At 37.4% G+C, this 26022-nt stretch overlaps 1 protein-coding gene across 1 annotated transcript in view; it reads left to right on the top strand.

Annotated features, from left to right (window-relative positions):
* Positions 1-26022, top strand: part of dus1l (dihydrouridine synthase 1-like (S. cerevisiae)) — a 43112-nt gene that overhangs the window by 16432 nt on the left and 658 nt on the right. Inside the window, exons 8-14 of the mRNA XM_028818795.2 lie at positions 875-1019; positions 1643-1739; positions 4168-4256; positions 9934-10085; positions 10321-10358; positions 22759-22834; positions 24759-26022. The exon at positions 24759-26022 is cut by the window's right edge and continues 658 nt beyond it. Coding sequence (XP_028674628.2) covers positions 875-1019; positions 1643-1739; positions 4168-4256; positions 9934-10085; positions 10321-10358; positions 22759-22834; positions 24759-24886 — 725 coding nt within the window. The 3' untranslated portion in view covers positions 24887-26022. The remainder of the gene's footprint in view (positions 1-874; positions 1020-1642; positions 1740-4167; positions 4257-9933; positions 10086-10320; positions 10359-22758; positions 22835-24758) is intronic.

Here is a 26022-nt window from a genome sequence, read left to right on the forward strand (position 1 = left end):
GTTAGTATAGAAGTGGTATTCAGCAATTTTGCAAAATGTATAAGTGTAAACATGCTGCAAGAGACATACAGTACTGTTGATGTCTCAGCCTTCAATGCAGATTATCTGCCTGTGCTCAGACTGTGAAAACCAATATGTGTCGTAAACAAATATAATGCATCTTGATCTTATAAGTTACCTTGGGTAAAGACACATCCTGAATATTTAATAATAAAAACTGACGGCTCAAGGCCATGTCAATTCGTTAAGTTCATCTTTATTAGCAACTAAGTGATGATTATACACTTCTTTGTGGCATTTGCTATAATAGCATTACTGTTAATTTTATATTTGTTTTTCCTGGTAAAATTACTACAGTTTTTCTATCCAAGAAAATGAAAGCAAAGAATATCATATGCAAATCTGTTTTTACAGGATAAATAATAATAACATGGTAGGGACCCCACATGAAAATAGGGAAAGCTTTAAAAGAACAATACATAATAGCATTGCTTTTTTGATTGTGAGGTTATACTTTACAATAATTCATATTTTTATTAAATTAGTATGATAGCCATTGTCATAATACATTAATATTTGGTAAAAGGCATTTGAGTCTTTTGTGTAATTAAAACAAATAAGGTGATAGTTAAGATTAGCATTTCTTAATGTTTTTCTAGTTAAGACCATCATCATGTGTGAACCACTGCCATAACTTTTGCACACTTTTGAAATTTGGCAGAACACAACATCTGCCATTTCAATGCTCCCTTTGTCTGTGAAGGCTGTGTTGAGGATCAGTGATGGCAGAATTGTTAGCTTTCACCCTGCCCAGTAGAAAATGCCTCTATAATATTTAAGCATGTTTTCAACAGCCTCACCTTTGGTTCTGCAGAAGGTAATCTTCATAATCCAGCCCTGTTTGAGGGGAGAAATCCTCCTGTTTGGGAAATGGCTGAGGAATATTTGGAAGTTGTCCAGAAATACCCCTGCAGTCTCTCTTATGTCCGGGCTCACCTTTTCAAGTTGTGGCACCACACGTAAGTCTTAACGTTGCAGTGCTTTTTTGTTATCCTGTCATCTTCACTTGTTACATTTTTCTATGCTTTTCTGTGTGCTTCTATTAAAATAGCCACACTACAGAGCTACATTTGTAGTGCAGATATTTTAAATTGTATTTAGTCAGCTAGCAACACGTCATGAGCTACAGTTGCATTCAACAGATGGTTTATTATCGTTTTTATCTTGATTCATCCATTCAGTATGTAAACTTTTTGATTTACATTGCCTTTGTGCATTGAAGACTGTCCCAGAAGCAAAATGTGCAAGAAGGGGTACCAGTCAGTTGCAGGGTACAATCACATATGCACCCACCCAGCCTGTGCCAATGAAGACTATGAACAATTATACAGAGGAGCTTACTTCGTATCTCTGGAGAGTGCAGCTTTAAACTGTATTTGGGGTTTGGGGGACTCGGGTTTACTTGTTTATTACTTGAATTTCTCTTTTGAAGATCACTCCATGTGTTTACTTTGTAGCAAAGTCACCATATCTTTTTAATCTTATGACTCCCATCTACCATAAATATAAAGCTATACTAATACTTCATAAAGTACTTAGACACGTAAGCATTACATTCTGTTATTTACATTCTACTTTTCAGGCTGCAGATTCACCAGGCACTTCGAGATGAGCTGGCAAAGGCGAAAAGTCTTGAAGGAATTATAGAAGTTAACAGAGAACTAAAAAAACTTTGTCAGGTACGGAATCCACATGCGTTATCAAGACATCCTGTAAATATACACACACTTCATTCAGAAATGTTCATTTCTCTAAAAGAAATTGATACCTTTTTATCAAGACACCAATAAATTGATTTAGAAGTACAGCCAAGACATTACTGATGTTGCTAATGGATATTACTGCTTGAAAGGACTGATTTTAAATATATTACTACCATATGAGTGCAAAGCCCCATTTTCTGCAACAGTCCTAATGGTATACTCCTTTACATTATCCTTAATTAATCATGCTTAAGTGTTGACTGGTTATTACAGAAACCTCTGACTACACCAACACTGCTGAAACCTGTTGTTCTGTTCAGTAGCAACAACTACAACATTTATTTATATAGCATGTTTTCATACAAATTATGTAGCTCTAAGTGCTTTACAAGACGAAGAAAGAAAAAATATAAAAATTTGGCAATGCTAATTAACAAAGAATAAAGTAAGGTCCTATGACCAGGGAGGACAGAAAATAAAGCAAGTAAATTGTCTTTCCTTGTGGTGCAAGCTACTGGCATCCCTAACGTGCAGTTTTGGGTTAAAAATGGCCAAAAAGAAACCTCTTTCTCAAGAAACATGTCAGTCTCTTGTATTTTTGCAGAATGAAGGTTATACCATGTGACAGACTTCCAAGAAACTGACGATGCATTACAAAGGTGTCCATTACTGTCTTGAGAGAAGATGGCAAACTGAATCTAAGCAGGATAAAAAAAGATGGGGGAAGGCACAGATGCACAACTGCATAACAGGATAAGCACATCTGTAGAGTCTAGTTTGAGAAACAAACACCCTACGGGTCCTCATTTGACTTCTTAAATACATGCCAAATCCCAGTGTCCTCTGCAGAGATAAAAAGACAATTCCAGGTTGCTGGCCTTAAAGGCAAAGTTTTTAAAGAAAACGCCATAACTGACACTGGCAAATAAACAGAATAATTCAAAATGGGCAAAAGAACACAGAAGGACAGAAGATTGGAAAAGCATATTATGGTCCATATCGCTGCATTTCTTTTCTCTGTTGTAAATGACATTGGGATTTAGCGTGTATTTAAGGAGAATGCCAACCGAGTAGCTATAAATCATTTACTTCTCATACTACACACTGTGTCCTTATTCTGCTTTGCAGTTGTGCGTCCGGGCCTTCCCCTTTTTTCTGTCCTTGTTAGAGTGAGTTTGCCCTCTTCGTTCAAAGACAGTAAATAGATACCTTTATATGAAATCTTCAATTTATTGGTAAATGGAAAAACCTTCATGGAAATGCATGTAAAGCACATATTTAGTCTTCATTATTTTCATATTAATAACAAGTATATGTTCATTTATAAATTATATTACAGTGTATTAAGTCTATCCGTGTATGTCTGTTGGAGACATGCAGGTAATAATCTCATTGTGTTGTGAACACATGACAGTAAATTTAAACCTGAACTTGAAATGCATTTTTTTTGTTACTGCTGGTGGTCAATGTTGATGAATTGATAAACTGACCGCCTGATTTTAATACAGATTGCCTATGTTGGCATTTTCATATTCATGTGAGAGTTAGCATGTTAACAGCATATGAAAAGACTAAAAGTGACCAAACAATTCAAATTAAGGAACTCAATTTACTCAAATTAAGGAACTCTAAGAAAAAGGAGTGTAAATGAAACATTCAAACTAAAGGTTCAACAAGGTTTTACAAGAAAGTGTGGTCTGTGGTGTTACATTACTGACCAGCACCATTTTAGAAGCAGTTTCTCTGCTAGGCAGTTTATCACATTCACATACCTAGAGCTTTACAAGGACAACACCACAGTAAAATTTACAGAGTGTCTCTAATTTAGGAACACTGAGTCAGTAGTAAAGGTTAAGACAACAAATCTGGGTTAAGCCCAGCATCTTAACCATTTAGCACCCGTGTTTGAGAGTTGTACATAGTCATCCATGGTCTGAAAATGCCTTATTCAAAAGCAGAGTTCACAGAGTTTGGAGGCTATCCTTACTTTGTTGAGCAGAAGGCAGGAACCAGCTTGCCCAGTGATACACGTTGGCTGGGGCTCGGTTTACCACAGGGCACATTCACCTATATTCTGTACCCACACTTGTTCTGAGCCATTTTAAAGCTGCCAGTTAACTTTATACATGCATCTTTGGGCTGTGGGAGGAAAGATGGAGAACCACTGGGCATTAAGTGAAGGTACAAATGCAACACAGACAGCAACGATTTCAGTATTTAAAATCAGTTTCCTGCAACTGTGCCTATGGCTACATTTTAAAAACTGTATTATACTGAACAAATACTAAAGGATCTTCTTTCTTCCTATTCTTGACCTACCTTGAAGCTATAGGCTGCATCTTTTAGTGCACCTAGACACCACCTTGCCTGACTATTTCACTTCAATTTGTGATTTCGATTCTAGGAGGAGATGGAAAATTTGGTGGAAGGTATGAAGCCAGCTGGAGGACTACCTCTTCCTCACTGGATCTGCCAGGCTTATGTTCGACCAGGGTGAGACTAACACTGAAATGAAATTTTAGAGTTTTGGACAAGGGTGGAGGAGCTAAATATTTTTAACCCTGGATTGGTTTAATTTTCTGCTTTGAGATTAACTTGGAAATAGTGCAATCATAACACCTCTACAAATGCAATTCCTTTCACACTGTACATACAGCTTCAGTAAATATGTTTATTTCCCTTTTAATTGAGTTAAGCAAAAAATGCTACTCTGGTAGCAGAGTTTAGCCATTTGTTTTCGAATAATGGAGGCACAGTCAGTTGCTTGCCTTTAGCATTGTCTCTGCAAAATGTAATTTTAAGTATGTGTTGGAAAACTATTCACATTTGTTTTATATTACTGTTTACATTCTTCATCTTGATGGAGAGAGAGAGAAAATAATTTGTTGCCTCACAGTGATCTTTTATCTTTATGATAATACGCTGGAACAATAAACACAAAATATAATGACTTTTCCAAGGTAAGTGCTTTTTTAATTAGAGCCATGTTCTTCTAAGGTACTTTCTCACAATGCTTTGAATAAACATTAATGATCACATTTTTAAGTATTTTTAACATGCTTTATAACTCTGTAGGAAACGTAAGTCTTTTGTAAAATGTTGTTCCTAATGTATTTCTAATGGATGTTTGTTATTAAAGTAAACCTGCTAGTTTAACTGGAAGTTCCCAAAGCAGGTTTGATGTGACACTGATTTTAACATCAGACAAAACTTTTTTTTAACATGATGTGGCCTTTAGAGAGCATCCCAGAGGCTCCAAACCCCAGACACATCTGGACCAACTCTGTCTCCCAGTTTAAATGACCTTTTGATTTTTACAAAATAACCCTCAGGCTTCTTCTTCATCTCACACAATCCAAAATACACAATACAATTATTTTACTTTCTTCTCTTCCTGCACTCCTCCCTGACTCCAACTTACTTGAGTGACGTACAGGGCTTCTTTTAACTTGGACCCGGGTGTACTTTCAGTGCATCAGCACTGGTTTGAGAAAGCTCTTCCAAGTTAGGCAGAAGCTCCATATGACAGGGGAGCTTACTCCAAACAGAACCTTCTAGTGGCCCCCATGAAGCCTTGCAGGGGTCCAAATGGGACTTGCACCAGAGGTAAAATACTGGGGGAGCACGTGGCCCTAGGAGGCAGTAACTCCCGTCCTCTCATTATATCCACCAACTGGAAAAGGGAATGCTGGGACACCCATCCGTTACAATTGCCTACCACCTTGAATGGCAGCTGATCTTTGCATCACAAATAAGTAAAACAATAAAATGTCATTCACTTAAGTTTTCTTCTGATTAGTTTATTAGTGACATCAAATGTTTACAATTTTTATTATATGGACTTGCATGTTAACTCTCATTTGTGTTGAGCAGATATTAAAATAGCTACACATCGAAATTTTTTCTATTTAATTTTGTTGCTGGTAATATTAACTTATTATGTATTTGTATGTTCATACTTTGGTAAAAACTGGAGTATTCAGGAATGGTGGAATTTTATAGTTTGTTTTATTTTTTGTGTGTATACATGGCTTTTTGTGTCATTTTAGGTTATTTAATTTTATACTCATTTTGTGAAAAAGGCTTTAGGCATCTACTGTGGTGGCCTGTTTAGTATCTAGTCACTTTATTTTTGAAATAATATATCTAAAAGGGAGCTGAAGACATGTGCATTCATTTATAATGGAAAGGCAAAGCAATTATGACATAAGGTGGTCTGAATATTAAACTGTATCCAGTGTTTCAGTGATCAAACTCCAGTGGCTAAGTATTAGAAATGGACATCATTCTTGGTAATAAAAAGGTACACTATAAAAACGCTGACATACTTTATAATTATATCCTTGTTAGAGAAGTGTTTCATGTGTATGATTATAACCTTATTATGGTATAACCAAAACCAGAACCAAGACCCATTCTTAACCACTTTCTGAAAAGATCATGCCCTGTGGGACATCCTGAGGGTTTGCAGAATCCCCTCGAGGTTGCTGGATATCATGTCCGGCCTGTACACTGGTACTGTGAGTGCTGTGCAGTGTGGAGGCAGGACCTCTGCGTTTTTCCCAGTTGATTCTGGGGTTCGTCAGCGGTGTGTTCTGCTCCTACTCAGTTCAATGTTTGTATGGACTGGGTGTTGGGCAAGGTCGTGGGGCATCTGTTGGTGAAGAAAGATTCATGGATCTGTGATCTTTGCAGAGTCAATGGAGGCTCTGATCGGGGCGCTCGAGAGACTGGGTGAAGAGTCTGAGTGTCTGGGCTTGCGAGTGTCCTGATAAAAACCAAGATCCAGGCCTTTAATGACCTCTTGGGCACGGCCATCAGCAGTGTGTCTGTTTGCAGAGAGAGTGCCGACCTTGTTGAGAGGTTTAGTTACCTTGGCAGTGACATTCATATCTCTGGTGACTCTTCCTGTGAAGTCAGCAGATGGATTGGGAGAGCATGGGGGGTCATGAGGTCGCTGGAAAGGGGTGTGTGGTGCTTCCGATATATCTATGTAAAAGGACGAAGCTCCAAGTCTTTAGAGTCCTGGTGCTTCCTGTCTTACTATATGGTTGCGAGAAATGGACGCTATCCAGTGACCTGAGATGAAGACTGCACTTCTTTGGTACTTTGTCTCTCTGGAAAATCCTTGGGTACCATTGGTTTGACTTTGTGTTGCTCATGGAGTCCCGAATGAGGCACTTTACCTGCATTATGAGGGAGCGTCAGTTACGGCACTACGGCCATGTGGCGCGTTTCTCCGAGGGTGATCCGGCTCATAAGATCCTCATTGTTGGGGACCCAAGTGGCTGGACCAGGCCATGGGGTCGCCAACGTAACACCAGATAGAGGGTCATTTCTGGAGGGTAGGACTGGACCGCGTGTCTGCCTGGGGGGTTGCCAACTGGGATTTCAAGCTGTTTTGACGTGTGGTGGGTGCGGCAACGCACTGTACCAGTGCATGCTCCCCAACTTGACTTGACTTGAAAAGAAAATATACTACTGAGGTTCTACATTGGCATGTATTGCACCCAAAATCTTTTGCATACTTCATATAATAAATGACTTTTTGTATTTTAACACAGTTCATTTAAAAAACATCAAACATTTATGTGTTAGGTTGCAGTTGTGAGGGCAGAGACAATGCACTGTTCCTTTCTTGGCACTTGTGTGCATTAATGGTGTTATTTTTGATGAGAAAGGTTCTATTTCAAATGAATCTTCATTTTTAAGGCCTCGTCGTTCTCTAGAAATTTTGCTAATCGGAGAGTTGGCCCCTGCCTTGAGCTTGGTGCTGCCTTGGTGTGATGTAGTCTCCATAACCCTGAATTGGACTAAATGGGTTTGAAGCATTGATGGCTCAAATGTTTGAAACTGGTTTACTTTTGGTGTGTTTGTTGCAGTGAGTTTTTGAATGCATGAAAACCATTATTTTTTACTTCTGTTGTTTCTTATCATCTAGTCTTTGAAAGGAAGGACCTTGATCATGCTGCAATGATTAAACAAGTCAAAATTTTTGTTTTCAACAAATATTTATACATAATTGTTAATTTCAGACGTCTGGTTTATATTGTCAAAGTCAGTCCTGGAGGACTGTAGTGGCTTAAGGTTTTTGTTCTGACCCAGTTTCTTAATAAGAATTCAATTATTGCTATTGAAGCACTTGTTACTCAAGCAATGTTTTCCTGCTTCACGTTAATTGTCCGCTTGTTAAGGTTGCCCACCCTTAATTGCTTTGTTTAATCTTAAACAGCTGCATTCACTGTTTTTAAGTGCTCCTTATTAGCAAAACGATTCTGTTATGTTTGGTGCCTCTTACTAAATTTTTATGAGAATTCGTTAAGTGTTATGAATAAAGTGCACATCCATTTTGGTGTTTTATTACTTGAAGAATTCTAGAATGGTTCCTGGAGAAGTTGAATGATTTTTAAATTTTTTTTTTTTTTTCATTTTATTTTCAAAACTATTTTGTTTGGCCTTGGCTGTTGCCATTTATTTTAGAGGTGGCTATGGCATTGCAGTGGGTGACATCCAGGGGTCATGCTGCATGTGTCATTAGGGGTGAAATGTGAAAGTCCGCACCATACATTTCATAGTATCTGAGACTGGATAAAAATATTGTTGGTTTGTGACTTTTGCAACAAAAATGTTTCCTGGTTAACTACTGTATCTTGCTTCTTAGTATTAGAGTTTTTTGATATTTTTTTTCTTAAAGTTTTGAACTTGTTGACTGATTGGTTGGACTTTTGGTAACAACTTTGGCTTGAAATCTTGAGTTTGTCTCATCCCCATATCCGTGTCATTAAAATATTCTCATTCTCTTTCTGAGTCCATAGAGATACAAATGAAAAAGAAGCCAGCAGTTCTCCATCTACCTTGTTTCCATTTATACTTGTTTGTATTCAGTGTGAACTACTCAACTACTACTCTAGTTTAATAAAATATTAGGAAGGAAACTAAGGAGAAAATTCAAAGGACTGCAGATTCCTTATCCACTTCAGGCTTACAAGTCATTCAGATGATATTTTTGGAAAGGAAAAAGTCCACAATATAAGAGTGAGCTGACATGGCAGAATGAAGGCAGTCACATGCCATACAATTAAATGAGATCTGTTAATGGCAAAGGTTAGTTTCTAATTAAGCAATGAAGATGGATCAAAAACCTGCTGCCACCACAGCCCTTCTGGACCGACTTTCCAGACCCCTGATGCAAACTAATCAACAAGAAAGATAACTGGAGTGTATAAAAATGGTGTATAAACCACAATCATTGAACAGTATTATGGACACATGTACATTTCAGATACTGCAATGTAGAAGGTTGAAATAAATTGGACTAAAGAGTTTGTTTTAAATCATGGGAGAAATTTGTTACCAAATGTGAATGTGCTGGATAGAAGTTGAACACAGATAGGAAACGTACTTCACTGTCTGGGAAAACAAACTTGCATTTCCATTAATGATATCAGGACATAAATGCTTCTTGTGATGTTTGTTGTAAGATTAAATCTTATATGAGCCAAAATCACAAAAGCAATTAAAATGCTTTATTTTTGTTGCTGACATTTTTTTTTATCCTTTTTGAGTTGTATAAAGATATTATTAATAGTGTACAATACAAGACAGATTAATAAAATGATAACAAAGTTTGAATGTAGAGAAACAAAAAAATAGTAACAGCCACAACCTCCACTGTTGCTTCAAACAGAGTTAAAATCAATTTAGAAATTTGTATTGAACTAATAGCAGTATGTGAAGGTGAACTGCATTAGAACTTCCTTTAAATATTGAGTAGTAGTCTTGCGTTTTTTTTGTCTTTTTTATAGTCAATTAATCAACAGCAGTACCAGTCACCATTCACATTTCTAGAAAACAGAACCTGCTGATGACAGCCATGTAGGTCTCATTAGGGCTAAAGTAACATTTGCTTTGGTTATTTTCAATGGTTTAACTAACTGCAGGATTATCAGCTTTAAATCTTGACAAACTCCCTAAAGCAAATCATTATTAAGAAGAGACCATTATCTCATGTAATTTGCAAATACAGTAAAAGGAGGGAGAATTATGAATTTTATGAATTTGCAGGGTATCTGTAAGGGAGATGAACTCTAGGAAGTCTTTAAGTCTTTTACAGGCAAATCAAGAAAGACATTTTTTGTAATTGTGTTTCTAAAGATCTGTTCCATCTTAGGCCCAAGGAACTGCTTATTGAAAATGGAGAAGTAAAGCCAGGCGCAAAAAGAGCTTTGGAAGAAGAAGAAGGCTGCACAGAATATGTATCAAAAAACAAGCTTAAGAAGAAAACAAGAAACCCACACAAGAATTTTGATTTGACACAGAAACGTATGTCTTTTATGTTTATTTTTTTAATACATTTAGCTTCAGTGACACAGTGTTTTTGGTAGCTTTTGTCACTTGAGCTCACCAATTTGATTCAACGTTTTAAAATTTTTACCTCTGATTTTTATTACAGTGCTCATTTAAGATAAATATTGCATCATTTAAAGATATGTTATACTGATTAGCAAGATACCAATTGTCCCTCTAATGTACTGTCTTATTGTATCTTTCTGAATAGCTAAATATGTCAAATGTGAGCATTGCGGAAATCCAAAGGTAAGCTTTATATTATTTGTACTGTATATTGTAACAGTTTTGCTGTGGGCACTTCGGTTTTTTTATGTTCCTATAATCTGCCAGTCTTGCTTTTTAAGCTATAAAGATATAAGCTATACAGAATATTTATTTATTTTTCTGAATGTGAAATTATTGTATAAAAGGTTAGAGCAATTATAGGATATTTCCATTTGTTTCAGACATTATAATTAGTGATTTGTCTGGAATTTTGTTTGTGAACATTTAACGCAGTTTCTCATCCCAGGCTAGTTATTTCCTAGAATATTAGGTCTGTTATAGTAAAAGAGCTGAAATGTTAAAAGCCTCGTCTGTTCAGGTGAGAGGAACATAGAGAGCATGATAGAAAGCATTTTTAACTGTTATTAGTCAAAGGTGTTCTTTTGCTTTACCATTGGACTGCAAATTTGTACATTTTAATCTGGATGATTTTTTTTTACTGTCTGGACTCCTTTGATACGTGATTTTCCAGTGACCATTTCCCTCCACCTTTGCCTTGTTGGCTTCTTTGCCCTTTTTCAAACACAATTTCTGCTGCTGCTATTCATTCCTTGTGTTTCTTTAAGTGTAGCTAGTTTTTAACACTGTATTCTAGTAGAGTGGCACGGTATTTAAATTTTTAAATAATTCCTTTTTTTTCCTCCCTATTGGCTTCCTTTACATGTTTAATATGTTGTAATTCACTCTCTTGCTTTCATCTGCTGTGTTAATGTGTGTATTTGTATTGTCTTCTTTTAAGCTTGGGATTTTTAATTCTACCATCACTCATTGAATATTTTTCTCTGAGGACACTTATATCAGTTCACCTTTGCTATAGTTCTTTCTTTTTGTGTCATCTGTTTTTTTTAATGCATTAAACAACATCAACATGTATCTCTATAGCATATTTTCATACATAGGATGTAGCTCAAAGTGCTTTACAAGATGTCAAGGAAGAAGTTACAAGAAAATGAAAAACACATTAGAAATATGAAAAAAATAAAAATGAATAAATACCAAAAAGAATAGATAGGAATAAGTTACAATATACACTTACATAGCAGAGATATACAGGTAATAAGAAGAGTCCTTATATATAGATTTGTTTTCAAGTCTCTAATATTAAGTCCAATGCTGTGGTCAGATGGGGTTGGGAACTCCAGGGGTAAAATGTTGGGGGGGCATTCTGCAGGGGTGTTAAAGCTAAAAGACTGCCCAGCCCCCCCCCCCCTCTCCTAAATGTACTTAAGTAGTTCCTTATTGTTTTTAATCTTTATCCATGGAGATCTTGACCAGTGGATGATTTAAGCAATATACCATTTATAAATGTCTACAAGGTCAAGGTTTCCATCATCCATTGCCTCTTTTATTTTTAATATTCTGTTATTGTGTCTTTATATATTTTCATATCTATATAATGGATATTGTTAACTTAGCACAATAACGTATTAGTGTAAAGGTGATCCAGCTCTTTTGAGACATTGTCATACTTCTTTCTTTTTCTCCTCCTACTTCTATGCTGTATTAAAATGTATATTGCATTATAGTCATACTTATTTTCAGTTTTTCTAGTTTAAGACAATTGTACTTTCATCTGTTCCTATGGTTTGGTTGTAGTTTTCCAGAATTACTGCCATCCATCCATCCATTATCCAACCCGCTATATCCTAACTACAGGGTCACGGGGGTCTGCTGGAGCCAATCCCAGCCAACACAGGGCGCAAGGCAGGAAACAAATCCCGAGCAGGGTGCCAGCCCACCACAGAGAATTACTGCCATGTAGTCCTTATTCATTCTATACCATTTAGCTAATCGCCCACCAAAGGCAGAAATAGATTCTGCGAAGAAACAAAAAAAAAAACAAAAACAAATTATCCTCAATTTTAAAATGAGCACAAACCAGATGGAGAGTTTGAAAATGGAAGCAGTCCAAAATGAGGTGTTATGAACAAGCTAAAAGCATGAAACACTTGTTTGTTCATCTTGAAATTGTACTCGGCACAGTGAGCCAAACTTTTGCTAAGAGCTCTGTTTTTTTTACATTCAGGTAGAATGACTATTGACTTTCTAATTGGTTCATTGTGAGCCCTGCCACAAAGAATACCCGCTCCCAGACAAGGGCCTTTCTTAAGCCTTTTGATGCCTCCATGACCAGTACAGGTTTAGAAAATGTATTGATGGGTGAGCTGAATTCTGCAAGTCAAGCTTTCATTTCAAAAATGTCATCTTGGTCTTTATTGTTTGCTTCTTATCTGTATTTTAAGGAGCTATTTGGCACTAGGAGCTCTGGAAAATGGTTGTTTGCTGCAAAATTATTTTAATAACATGGGTTATGATGTTGCGGTGGCATAAATGTATTCTAGCTGGCTTTGTTTTGACTGGTATCAATAAACAGACCTAGACTTAAACCATTATATATATTTTTGTTTACCTGTTTTAATTAGTTGATGTTAAGGCTGAGGATTTCCATTGCATATTCTGGAACAATTTTCCATAGTTTATTAAAGTTATTTTTGTGCAAGATATAAAGATAGCAGTATCTTTTAGTGCTTTTGAATAATGATAAATAAGCAAATGCCTAGGCATGTAAACTTTCTACTGAAGCTAAAGGGTCAGCTGTAATGTAAAAATGATTGGATTGTCTGTTTGACTGAATTGTGCCCATTTCCTTTACTTTTGTTAGTTCACAGAGGCTTTGTTAATAGAACACATGAATTAAAAAAGTGATTGTTGTGGTCTTGTACTTAATTTCAGAAATGTTACACTTTTCTCATTGTGTTGTATTCATGGAAAACCATTATAGTAGTTTCTATGTCATTTACTTTAAATTACACCTTATTAAGTATGTCAAAGAAATTTTTTCACCAATGAAAATGCCAGGTTTGTTGAAAGCAAAAGGAAAAACACCTATAAATTATTTGACATAACATTCTCAATCCTGTTTAATCTAATCCAGACCAAAGCATGTCCTGGCAGAATTATATACCAAGCAGTAACCATATCTTTCTGTCCTCTGCATCTTGTTCTGTCACACCCATCATCTGCATGTCCTCTCTCACCACATCCATAAACCTTCTCTTAGGCCTTCCTCTTTTCATCTTCCCTGGCAGCTCTATCCTTAGCATCCTTCTCTCAATATACCCCTCATCTCTCCTCTGCACATGTCTAAACCAACACAATCTCGCCTCTCTGACTTTGTCTCCCAACCGACCAACTTGAGCTGACCCTCTAATGTCCTCATTTCTAATCCTGTCCATCCTCGTCACACCCAATGCAAATCTTAGCATCTTTAACTCTGCCACCTCCAGCTCTGTCTCCTGCGTTCTGGTCAGTGCCAGTCTCCAACCCACATAACATAGCTGGTCTCACTACCGTCCTGTAGACCTTCCCTTTCACTCTTGCTGATACCCGTCTGTCACAAATCACTCCCGACACTCTTCTCCACCCATTCCACCCTGCCTGCACTCTCTTCTTCACCTCTCTTCCACAATCCCCATTACTCCGTACTGTTGATCCCAAGTATTTAAACTCATCCACCTTTGCCAACTCTACTCCCTGCATCCTCACCATTCCTCTGACCCCCCTCTCATACACACACATGTATTCTGTCTTGTTCCTACTGACCTTCATTCCTCTCCTCTCTAGAGCATATCTCCACCTCTCCAGGGTCTCCTCAACCTGCTCCCTACTATCGCTACAGATCACAATGTCATCAGCAAACATCATGGTCCACAGGGATTCCTGTCTAATCTCGTCTGTCAACCTGTCCATCATCATTGCAAATACGAAAGGACTCAGAGCCGATCCCTGATGTAATCCCCCCTTCGTCACTCCTACTGCAGACCTCACCACGGTCACACTTCCCTCGTACTTACGTACTTCTCTGCCACTCCCGACTTCCTCATACAATACCACAGCTCCTCTCAAGGCACCCTGTCATTTGCTTTCTCCAGCTCCACAAAGACGCAATACGACTCCTTCTGACCTTCTCTAAACTTCTCCATCAACACCCTCCGAGCAAACATTGCATCTGTGGTGCTCTTTCTTAGCATGAAACCATACTGCTGCTCACTAATCAGCACCTCACTTCTTAACTGAGCTTCCACTACTCTTTCCCATAACGTTTTCTCTCACATACACGTAACACAACCGAAGCTCATACTGGGTCAATACAGAGTCAGAAGATGACCTAATAGGCACAGTTCACATCTCTGAGATATGGGAGAAGAAGCAGACTATCTTTAGAATCTCCAGTGAGCCTCAAGGAGAACTCCATACAAACTGTGACTCTGCTGGGATCCAAACCCAGACCAGTAAAACTTTAATTTTGCTTTATCAGTTATCTTCTGAGACAACCAAAAGAATCTGCAACTGCGTCAGTACTATGTGTTCCTATGAATTGTCAAACAGCTCTTACAAGACAGTTTATTATGTTCTTTAAGGTATATTTATGGGTACATTTTTGACACTTTATCTGTCTTGATGTTCAAGTACAGATTGCAGACCCACCCATTGTTGTCCATTCATTTACCAGTTTCAGCAGTCCTTACTGTTCACTGTGATAGTGGTGACTTCTTCAAGTTCACACTCAACACTATTATTTCTGACAGCTCTTATTCTGCTAAGTCCCCAGTGGTATCAAAATATTTTTTTTCCTGCTAATTATAGATATTGGTACACATATTGTTTATTTCAATATTTAGAATATTTTACTAATTCAGATCTTAAGTAGTATAAATAAAGATTTGAGTTCCAAATGAAACTGTATACATTGTTCAAGATGAAGGCTTTGACTGTAGAAAATATCATAGCTTATTGAAGAGCAAGTTGGAGAGACGTTTCCCAGTCGGTTCCCATGGAGCTTCAGATAATCAGTGATTATCTTTAAAAGTCAGAACTGCGCCACTCTCATTATGTGATTGCTTAAAAGGTTTTTAATAAATACGATAGCTACCTCCAAGGGCTCCTATCAAAATGACATACTTGCTAGCTGGTTGTTTCACTGTAGAATTTTGACTTTCTTACGTTAAACCCAAGGTGAAATACTAGGGACTGTCTTCTCATTTTTAAAAAGTAATAATTTAGGTAATGTCCTGAATATTTATTTGGCTGGTTTGGTGGTCATGTTTCAGTTACAGCTGGATTATGTTTTAGTCAAAACACCCAGGTTTTCATGAGTCGGTGTCAACTTCAATAACTTTTCAATTGGAATTGAAAACTATGCCTTAAAAAAAATCCTCAGCAGTGGTTTTTGTTTCAGCTGCTGTGTTTATTTTTGGGAGTTTCCAGGACGTAATGGTGATTTGGCTTACAATCTCATTATTTGATTTCAATGCACTATATGCTGTACAAAAAAAAAGTAAAGAGGGGCTTGCTTTCTTTTTCTTTCTATGCTATACTGGTGACCTCCTCAGGGTTTGTTTTCTGTATTGTGGATAACTACTCATAACTGGAAAATTAGAAAAATGTATTCTTAAAATTGGTAATTTCTGTTTTAGAAAAGTATTATAAGCACATGAGAAAAGTATACACTATATTTCACTTAGTATTAAGATGTAAGAGGATTTAAATGGCTAATGCCTACATATTTTTAATTATTCTGTATGAGCTAGAAACCATCAGTATTTAATAAGCCAAAGGTTAGACATGCAAGAGAGGTGGAAAAGAGGGAATATGAACTTTCCATCTATAAATATTGGTGGTGATTGCTGAGCTATTAGGGAGTAAGGATAGGCCTTGTCAAACAGATATGATGGAAAAAGAGGGGTTTGACACCCCCTCAGCTAAGAAATATTGGCAGAATTAATTAGGGGCAAGATTAGAGCAGTGAAATGATAGGACTCAGATACGAATTGAAATAAATGCAAGAGATTCTAATGGCAGGGCGCTCATTGCATCTGTAGTGAGTCTGTATGTGCGCCATACAATAAATCTCGATTCTGCTGCCTGTCCTGAGACTCTGAGTGCCTTCATTGGCACAAAAGATGTAAAACTGATTTAAAGGATTAAATGGATGGATGGATGGATGGTTGGTTCTAGGATCCTAGATTCAAGCACTGGTGGGTCAGACACTGTCAGTTACAATGTTTCAATTGTCTTAATCTGCTTTGGTTATTACTAATTACTACGTGTGTGTGTGCGCCCTGCGGTGGGCTGGTGCCCTGCCCGGGGTTTGTTTCCTGCCTTGCGCCCTGTGTTGGCTGGGATTGGCACCAGCAGACCCTCATGACCCTGTAGTTAGGATATAGCGGGTTGGATAGTGGATGGATTACGAGTTATTCTGACATTCTTTCTTACATTTCTAAACATAGAAAAGGTTTGACGTGATTCATCTTGGTTCCAGCCTTTACATTAATAAAAGCTAACATTCCAGTAAAGGTGTGTAGATTTTGATATTCACAATATATTTAATGTAATTGTTGTCTCAGAATTGTTTCTTCATGTTTATGAGTATATACAGTTTGCCAAGCAAAAAACTAAAAGCCCTTCCTGGCCTTGTTCCTATCCTTATCCAAAACTGCCTTAAGCATAATAACTAATTTTGAAAATGAATGAATATGCTGCATGGTGGGTTTTGAAGTAAAAGAAAATTTATTTTAAATATCAGTGTGTCCAATGTAGGTTTCTAAAGAGCTGAAGCCTGTCCTGGCAGCACCAGACACATGGATAGGAAACAGAAATGGGCAGCATGCCGGTTCATTGTGCACACACTCCTACACTCGCACAGAGGCCAAGTCTTATTCTCCGGTTAGGCTAATGGCATGTCTTTGAAGATTTGAATGGAAAAGTAGAGAATGTAAAGAAAAACCCATGCAGACACAGATAGAATATTCAAAAACTACACAGACAACATGGATGAACAGAACTGAAAGTCGGGACAATAAAGTAGATTCTCACTGTGTTGCCAAAAGCATCTAGTTAGGTGAGAATTTTTTTTTTTCCAAATGTTATGATACTCTTAACTGTGTGAGTTGGTGAGTTATGTGTTAATAACAAATATATTTGCTACTTTTCAAAGCTCACTGCTGGTTGGTGTATTACTGTATATGAGATTTTAGAGGCCTATATGTGGATGACTAACACAGTCAGAAATATACTAATCTAATACTAGAGCTGAATACAGTTCAAGGACAGAGTCTGTTTGGTAATGTTATGACTAATATATGAATTGTGTTTCACTGTAGTGTCAAACTAACACACTTCTGTATCTCTGCAGTAGCTGAAACAAAATGTACTAGTAGAAATCTGTTGCCGTTCTCCACTCAGAGCATGAAGCTTAATAAGAGCTGGTTTAGAGAAGCACTTTGATATCCATTTATTCACTGATTTTGTGGCTCTGAATTTCAACATTCCAGTGCAGGCGTGTAGATCCTTAGACAGCTGACATATTTGGGTTAAATCAATTGGCTTTGTAAAATCAATTTAGTGATGTAAACATTGTAAAGTAAAATTGCTATATGGTTAAAACGTCTTAACCCTTTCATAGGATGGTTGCAGTTTGAGTCGTACATTTTACAGTGTTCTCTGAAAGGAAACACATTTAAAGAATGTGTAAGGTCCTTTTATTAATTAAAAATGGGAATCTGTACAGTATTTTATATTTCATTCTTAGAACTTGCCACTAAACAGCCTCTGTTGAACGTAAAACTCAAATTCGCTTTTCACCATTAGGCACATCAGCACATTCCATGTAATTCTATTGATTTTAGTCAGGGCAAATTTGAGTTTTCTTATTTTGATATTGCCTTTTTTTGCAGTTCATATGTATTTGTCAATAAAAGTATTTTATCCATCCATCCATCCATTTTCCAACCCACTGAATCTGAACACAGGGTCACAGGGGTCTGCTGGAGCCCATCCCAGCCAACACAGGGCACAAGGCAGGAACCAATCCCGGGCAGGGTGACAACCCACCGTAGGACACACACAAACACCAAGCACACACTAGGGCCAATTTAAAATCGCCAATCTACCTAATGTGCATGTCTTTGGACTGTGGGAGGAAACCAGAACGCCCAAAAGTATTTTACTTAAAGTAAAATGCATCCATTTTGTTAGACACGGAGAAGCAGAACCTATCCTAGCAGCAGCGCAAGGCATGACAGGTCATTAGTACATCACAGTCCATCCTCCCTGTTAAGTACTTTTAAAATTATGAAGATCTGTTACATACCTGGAGAAAAACCCAAGCAGGTATGAGCATAACATGTAAACTCTCCGTAAATAGGAACTGGATCACAATTTCAACCCAAACCTGTGGAACCGTAGAGCTAAGCACTCTGCCATGCTGCAGTCCCAGAGAGAACTTGTAATATAACAGCATTTAAAATGATTATGGGATATCAGCAAAGATATGTGAAACATAAGTCATACAGGTACATTTTGAGAATTGTGTCAGAACTTCATTTTAGATTTTATTGAATAAATTACACTGGCATCTTGCAATCACAGGTTCCATCCATTATCTTGTTGTTTTTTTTCAGATGTATATGTTGAAACAGCTAAATAAGTGAGAAGCATGTGTTATAGATAGATGCACTTTATTTGTCCAACGGGGAAATTAGAACTTTACAGAGTCTTGAAGGAGAGAAAGAGAAGTATAAAAATAATATATAAATAATAAAAACAAACAATGCATGTAGTTTGCCTGCTTTTAATACAGTATGTCTGAATGGCTTTCCTTAGGATACATTGTTTTTCCTTAATATCAGACAGGATTAATATTCCAGTAGGAATTACACTTTTTGATTTATTCAGATATTGCAAAAGTGATTGGGGTCAGGGCTTGTAACAAAATGACCGAGAACGCTCCTGTACAGGAGGCCTATGGTAATCTGCCTTCGAAGGGATGTCAGATGGAGGTGTGGGGGAAAAATGTCCTGTGAATTACTCAAGGGATATAAATATAATGGAAGGACAGTGGGGAATGCAAAAGGAAAGAGTGCAGATTTTCCATCGCTGTAAATGACATGTACCACAAAGCCACTAATGAGGCCCCTACAGGCTTCTCTGGCCCTTAGTTTTAAAACTGGAGCAGTACTCTGCAGGGATACCTGGGACCACCAGAGAGGGCTCTGCACAGACAACCCCAGGGCTTTTATAGAGCTATACCTGAGCCAAAGGTATTTTCAAGAAGACCATAAATAACCTCAGAAGTAGTCCAGGGATCCAGTATAAGATTTGAAGAGTGGATGAGTTCACTTGGAAGAAGGAAGCAGAGGAGAGGAGCAAGAAGTGTGAACAGTGTAAGATGTAAACGGGGCGGTTGGGTGAAAGGGCTTTTATTTTGCCTTAGTGCCTTATTTGTTGTGTTTTTACCGCCAACGTATAGTGTTCTTTGCCTTTGGTTGTAATAAAACCTTTCTTTTTCATGTATTTTAGTTTCTTTGGCATTTTTTGGGTTTGGGGACCAGAAGACCCATTAAGTCCTGTAAGTTGTGAAGTGGGGCCTCCATGAATTGGACTTCTGTTTTTTCTAGCACACCCCATAGATGCTTGACTGGATTGAGATCTGGGGAATTTGGAGGTCAAGTCAACACCTTCAACCCTGTGTCATGTTCTTTAAACCATTCCTGAACAATTTTTACAGTGTGGCAGGGTGCATTATCCTGCTGAAAGATGCCATTCCATCAGGGAATGTTGACATGAAGGGTTATATCTGTGCGTGGTCTGCATCAGTCTTTAGGTATGTGGTACATCCACATGAATGCCAGGACCAAAAGTTTCCCAGCAGAACATTGCTCAGAGCATCACACTGCCACTGTCATCTTGTCTTCTGTCCATAGTGCTGCCGTCTCCTCCCCAGGTGAACAACGCACACTCGTATGGCTGTCCACATGATCCAAAAGAAAATGTGATTCATCAGTCCAGGCCACCTTCTTCCATTGCTCCATGGCCCATTTCTGACTCTTGCACGCCCATTGTAGGCAGTTTCAGTGGTGGATAGGGGTCAACATAAGCACTCTGTCCGGTCTGCTGCCACACAGAAAGCTTTGATGCACTGTGTGTTCAAACAACTTTCTCTCATTGCCAGCAGTAAGGTTTTCAAGCAATTTGTGCTCTTCTCTGGGGTCAGACCAGATGAGCTAGCCTCCGCTCTCCATGTGCATCATTGGTTGCCCATGACCCTGTCACTGGTTCTCCAGTTGTCCTTCCTCGGAACACTTTTGGTAGGTACTAAACACTGCATACCAGAAACACTCCATGCAGACCTGCTGTTTTGGAGATGCTCTGACCCAGTTGTGTCACCATCACTATTTGGCCTCTGTCATAGTCTTCCAAATCCTTTACGCTTGCCCATTTTTTCCTACTTCCAACACATCACATTCAAAAAGTGACTGTTCACTTGCTACCTAATATGTCCCACTCCTTGTCAGGCGTCATTGTAACAGGACAATCAAGGTTATTCACTTCACCTGTCAGTGCTTTTAATGTGGCTGATCAGTGTAATTACATTCATATCCAAACCCTTCTGAGAGAGACTTCCGCAGTTCTTGCATAGTAATTAATGCAAATGTGATTGTGCAGTCACTGCTTCGCTGTGTTTTTAAAGATGACCCCCAACAGGAAGTTACCCACCCGTGGTTTATTTAAAAATTATTCCCTAGCCACTTATTTTATGACCATACTCATTTAATCCTACACACTATTTGGATTTTTGGAAACGTTTTCATTAAACTGGATATCTGTGCTGAATTCCTTAATGAATTATCTTTTATATTACATTTTATTTCTTATTTCACTTTTTATTTTTTTAATTATACATATGAAAGTGTAAATGGTAGATTTTGTACAGGTGTGGCAATGTATATGTCATTCCAAGCATCACTAAGAATATTACAGCAAACTTTGGAAAGGTATCATTTTTTGGAACTCAATGTGTCACATGCCTTTGAATGAACTGCGTGTTATTGCTTGAAAGGGGACCTGTTGAGATGGCCATTTGTGGGTGTCGGTCATTTGTTACAGTAGACAGCTTTTGAATATGGTTTTTATATTGTGTTACCATGTTTTGCTATGCAGTATTATTAACTGGGAAAGTGAGTCCCACAAATACAAAGAAATAAAATATTACTGTATAATACTGAAGTCAATGTATGTGTGTGTGTGTGTATGTATTTTCCAGCATCATTTCCAAATGGCTGGTGCGATTTTCATGAAACTTGGTACACATGTTTCTCATCGGTCGACTAAAAATACTGTAGGGTGAAATCAACCCTAACCCACCCCCTTCTGGGTAGGGTGGGAGGTGATCTTGCGGTCTTGTATGCATGTTATCATCCAGTTGACACTCGGAGCGACCACCAGAGGGTGAACTGGAGGTGACTGCCAGCATTCTTTATGTTTGAGCGCCACCGCGCCCGCCTGTCGCTTTTGAAATAAAAGAGTAGGCCAGTTCTGAGCTTGATACTGGATGATAACATACAAGACCGCAAGACAAGCACATTAGTGAGTCTTCATTGTTTGTTAATTTATTTTTATTTTTAAAGTTCTGGATTTTTTTTTTTATAATTATATTTTTCTCAAACAATTAAAAAAAAAAAAAAACTCCTGGGCAACACCGAGTATTTCATTTCAGCTAGTGTGGTATACAAAGAAGTGTTAATATGAATTTTTATGTGCGGCGAAGCGCACAGGTCCTGCTAGTTACTAATAAATATTCAGTCACACAGCTGAAATGTATTTTTTTTCTGTTAAATTTCTTTGTGAGAGATGCTTTAGATAAATGCAATATTTAAATTATTGCATTTGTTTCTTGTTTAGGATTCTTCAGTAAGACACTGCGTGTAACTAACTATGTGTCAGAGGAGTGCTTCAGTTACTAAGATGAAATGGCAAGGTGAACCTTAATCTAGTAAAATAAACACTACTCATTCCCCTCGTATCAAAATCGGGTCTTAACGTTTATCGTTGAATGGAATGACAAGTAAAAACTGAAAATAATTTGAAGTGACCCTCTCTGCCTGTAGTTACTCTACAAAGGCAACAAAATGAAGATACAAGTTTGTGTTACACAGTGGTCAGATACATGTTAGATGTTAGTACACCACTACTTGAAGTTACGATGTAAGGTGGGAGCATTTCATTCCATGACTCCACTGGGGTTTGATCTACTCTGTTTGAAAGAGAAGAATTTCCTGTGTACTCAGTTAATGCAGAATATGTATTATGTAAGTGAATATGTATTGAGTACCTTAATAACAGATCATAAAAATAAGGGTGCTGTTGCAAGGTTTAAAATTACAAAAACAAAACTGCATTTTACACTCATATTTTGCCTGGTATTATTAACTACTGATATATTATTGATGTTTTGTTAAACTTTGATGTCTGTGTTCAAGGTTGCTTACAACTCTACAGCTAAGAATCTGATATCGACAACACTTACATTTTTTTATTGCAGGGAAATAAATGTGTCTTCAGCTTATGTAGAGGGTGTTGTAAAAAGAAGGCATTTAAAGAAATGGCAGACTGTCCTGGTGAGTCAAAACTACTGGTATTTTTTTGTAGCATTTGCTGTATTCATTTATTTCTTGATTTAATCATTAATTATGCTTAGCAGCCCTCATTCCTCTACCAGTCTGTTAATAGTGATATTGGTCATTGCAGCTTTACCTGCTGAAACCTGCAGTATTTTAACTTAGTCTTCCTAGTGTAAGTGCATTTGTCCATGACTGCTTCAGAAATGGTTCAGACATCAAAAGTTAGAAAATGGCTACTGGATAATAGAATTTCTAATAACTTTCTTGTTGACCTCATAATCTGTCCACTAGTTAGAGCATTCCTCAGTTAGAATTTACTTGTCACACATGAACACATTTGTTCATCCTGGGTTTTATCTTGTCAATGTCTTCCAAGGTAGCAAGTTAAAATAAGCGCATAAGGTTGACCTTCTCTACTATTACTTTATTCCATCTACACACAGATTAATGTCTATGTGTTAGTTAGTTATAGGTTATGTTACAGAAGATGAAGACAGTTAAAGAGCACAAGAATTGATGGTGCTTGCCTTTGTGTAACGTGGCAGACCTGTGTTAGTGGTTATGGTCACTGTTTACTTAAACACAAGTTATCTACTCACACCAATTACAGCACAGACAGAGGATAGAATCTTTAGATGAGAAGTTACTAACTAGCAACAGTCCTGTGAGAATCCTATTATGAAAATAAACAAAAATACAAATTCCTTAAGTGAGAATATTTATGCACCTAAAGAAATACTCCACCTACAAATGGTGCTTTGTTTTTGTATGTTACTTACCCATTGTACTTTGTAGTGATGGCAGAAAATCTGATGTTTTCATGCAGAATAGAGAGAAAAAAGTTTATGGTATAATACAAGTCAAGTATGACCTGCAGTGTAGAACTGCAAATGATGTGAAAAACACCCATGGGAAAATAAAAAAAAAAGAACTCTTGCATCACTCATGTCACATAATCTACAGGCCCCATATTCATTTGTATAATAATAATAATACTTCATTAAATTTATATTTTTTTTTCTCATACTCAAAACATACAAATCACATAGTTTTTACTAAAATATTATCAGTGTACATAATAAATGGTAGAGGTATTCCCGTAATACTGAATTCAAAACAGGACTCCTGACCAGTTCATGATGGGGAGAGGCACATCTTCAATTCACAAGCACAGTATTATGGGAATACCTTTTCTGTTTATGATGTTTTAAACTGATTTTTCCAGAAGTAACTACTAATAATTTAGCAAAAACATGTGTGTTTTGTGTACTTTGAGCATACAACTGGACAACAGGCCTGTTAATTTTATGACACGAGTAATGTGAGAACTTACTTTTCCATTAATGTTTTTCACATTGTGTACCAGTGTACAGAATTGGTCACCTTTATTCTCTTGTTCTGCATGAAAAGTTAGATTAAAATTTTTTTAGAGCCATCACTACAAATTACATGGGACATATAACAATTTATAATTTTTCGGTTGAGTATTCCTTTAACATCGTGATATCTATTTAGAAAAGTTTTATACAAAGTGTATTTGTAAGTGGCCTTTCTGTGAGGTGTGGCTACAGGCAGGGTTTGACATTTGGTCGTAAGAACGATTAGAACAAAAACTAAAACTTTAGTATCTCTTTATTCCTTGAGGACATGTGCTCTCTGGAGAGATCCAACCTCCTGTGTAAATTTCCAGTTACTTCAGTTTGCTACAGTGCCATTAGCAGGTGATGATGGCCACATAAATGACATGGAAGTGGACCCCTGAGCTCCTTTTGAAGATTAACATTTCCTTTGCTGTTACTCCTTTTACACTAGATCATGAAGTTGTTTGGTTTGTATTTCATAGCTGCTGTCTTGAAAGCATAATTTGCACAAAGCATTAATTAAATCTGTTTGTTCATTTCTTTCTTTGTTTTTCCTGAAGGCCATGGTTTACTGTTCAAAACTAAGTATGAGAAATCCCTAAAACGGAAGAGTGAAACAGATTGTGAACAGATTGTGAATGGCGAAACTGGTAAAGATCACACTGAGCCTGAAAGTGAAAGGGCATAACGGGACGGACGAGATGGCAATGACTTCACAGGGATTTCACCATACTGTGCCAAACTGCTGCTGCCGCCACCACCACCAACCGCCTTTGTCAATGGAACCTGCTGAGGATTTTTAAAATCTTATTTACAGGGAAGAGGGGTTCTGGTGTGAATGACCTTGGACATTGAGATGATTATCAAAAGCATCCTCCATTTCTGGAATTACATAAAAGACATTTTCATGAAACTGTGAAGTTTCTCTGTTTTTAAAAGACATTTTCCCACTCTTGTACAGTGAACTATTGCATAATAATAGAATTACATTTTTTTATCTTGCATTATTTTTATGGGGGGGGTTACCTCCACTGACATTTTACTGTGGTTGATGGGTGATATTTTGTACATTTTCACTTTTTCAGAACGGGAGAGCCAACATCCTGTGTTAAGTCAGGAGATTCTGTCCTTCATCTCATAATTAGAGACTGAATTTCATTTACGATACGGATATGAATCAAGTTAATTGGGAAACCGCTTACAAAATGCTTGTCATAATCAAATTTTATGACATATATGGTCAACACTGAACTTCACAAGGACATAACTATTCTCAGACTTTAGTGAAAGGCTTTAGGATCAACAACATAATCCTGCTAACTGGAAAAATGACGCTTAGTTGCTTATGTGCGGTAGGGCCTCCTGGCTTTCACCCGTACAGTTAATGGAGATCTCTAATAGGATTTAATATATGCAAATAACTGTGATGACTTTACAAATACATTTGCATAGAGTAGCATTTTCGCATATTGAATACTTGAATTCATGATATCTTCAAGTAAAAAAAAAAAAAAAAACGAACAAACTATTAGACACAATGAATATTAGGCAGCCAAGTACTGGTATACTGACTGGATAGGCCCACCCCAGTGATGTTCTTTTCTTTTTTTTCTGTATCTCCTACTGAGCTACAATGTGAATTCTAACAACCAAATGTTTGAATCGCTAATCTCGTTCATCCTTACTTTCGGAAGGCAGTCTTTCCAGGTGATTTAGATGCCTGTCAGACAAAATATTATTAAAGTTTAGCAGTCTCTCTCAGGGTTTTTTTTTAAATATAACCACATAAAGCATTGGCAGTGCCAGTTGACATTTCACTGATGT

Source organism: Erpetoichthys calabaricus, chromosome 14, assembly GCF_900747795.2.
Source record: "Erpetoichthys calabaricus chromosome 14, fErpCal1.3, whole genome shotgun sequence".
Classification (NCBI taxonomy): Eukaryota; Metazoa; Chordata; class Cladistia; order Polypteriformes; family Polypteridae; genus Erpetoichthys; species Erpetoichthys calabaricus.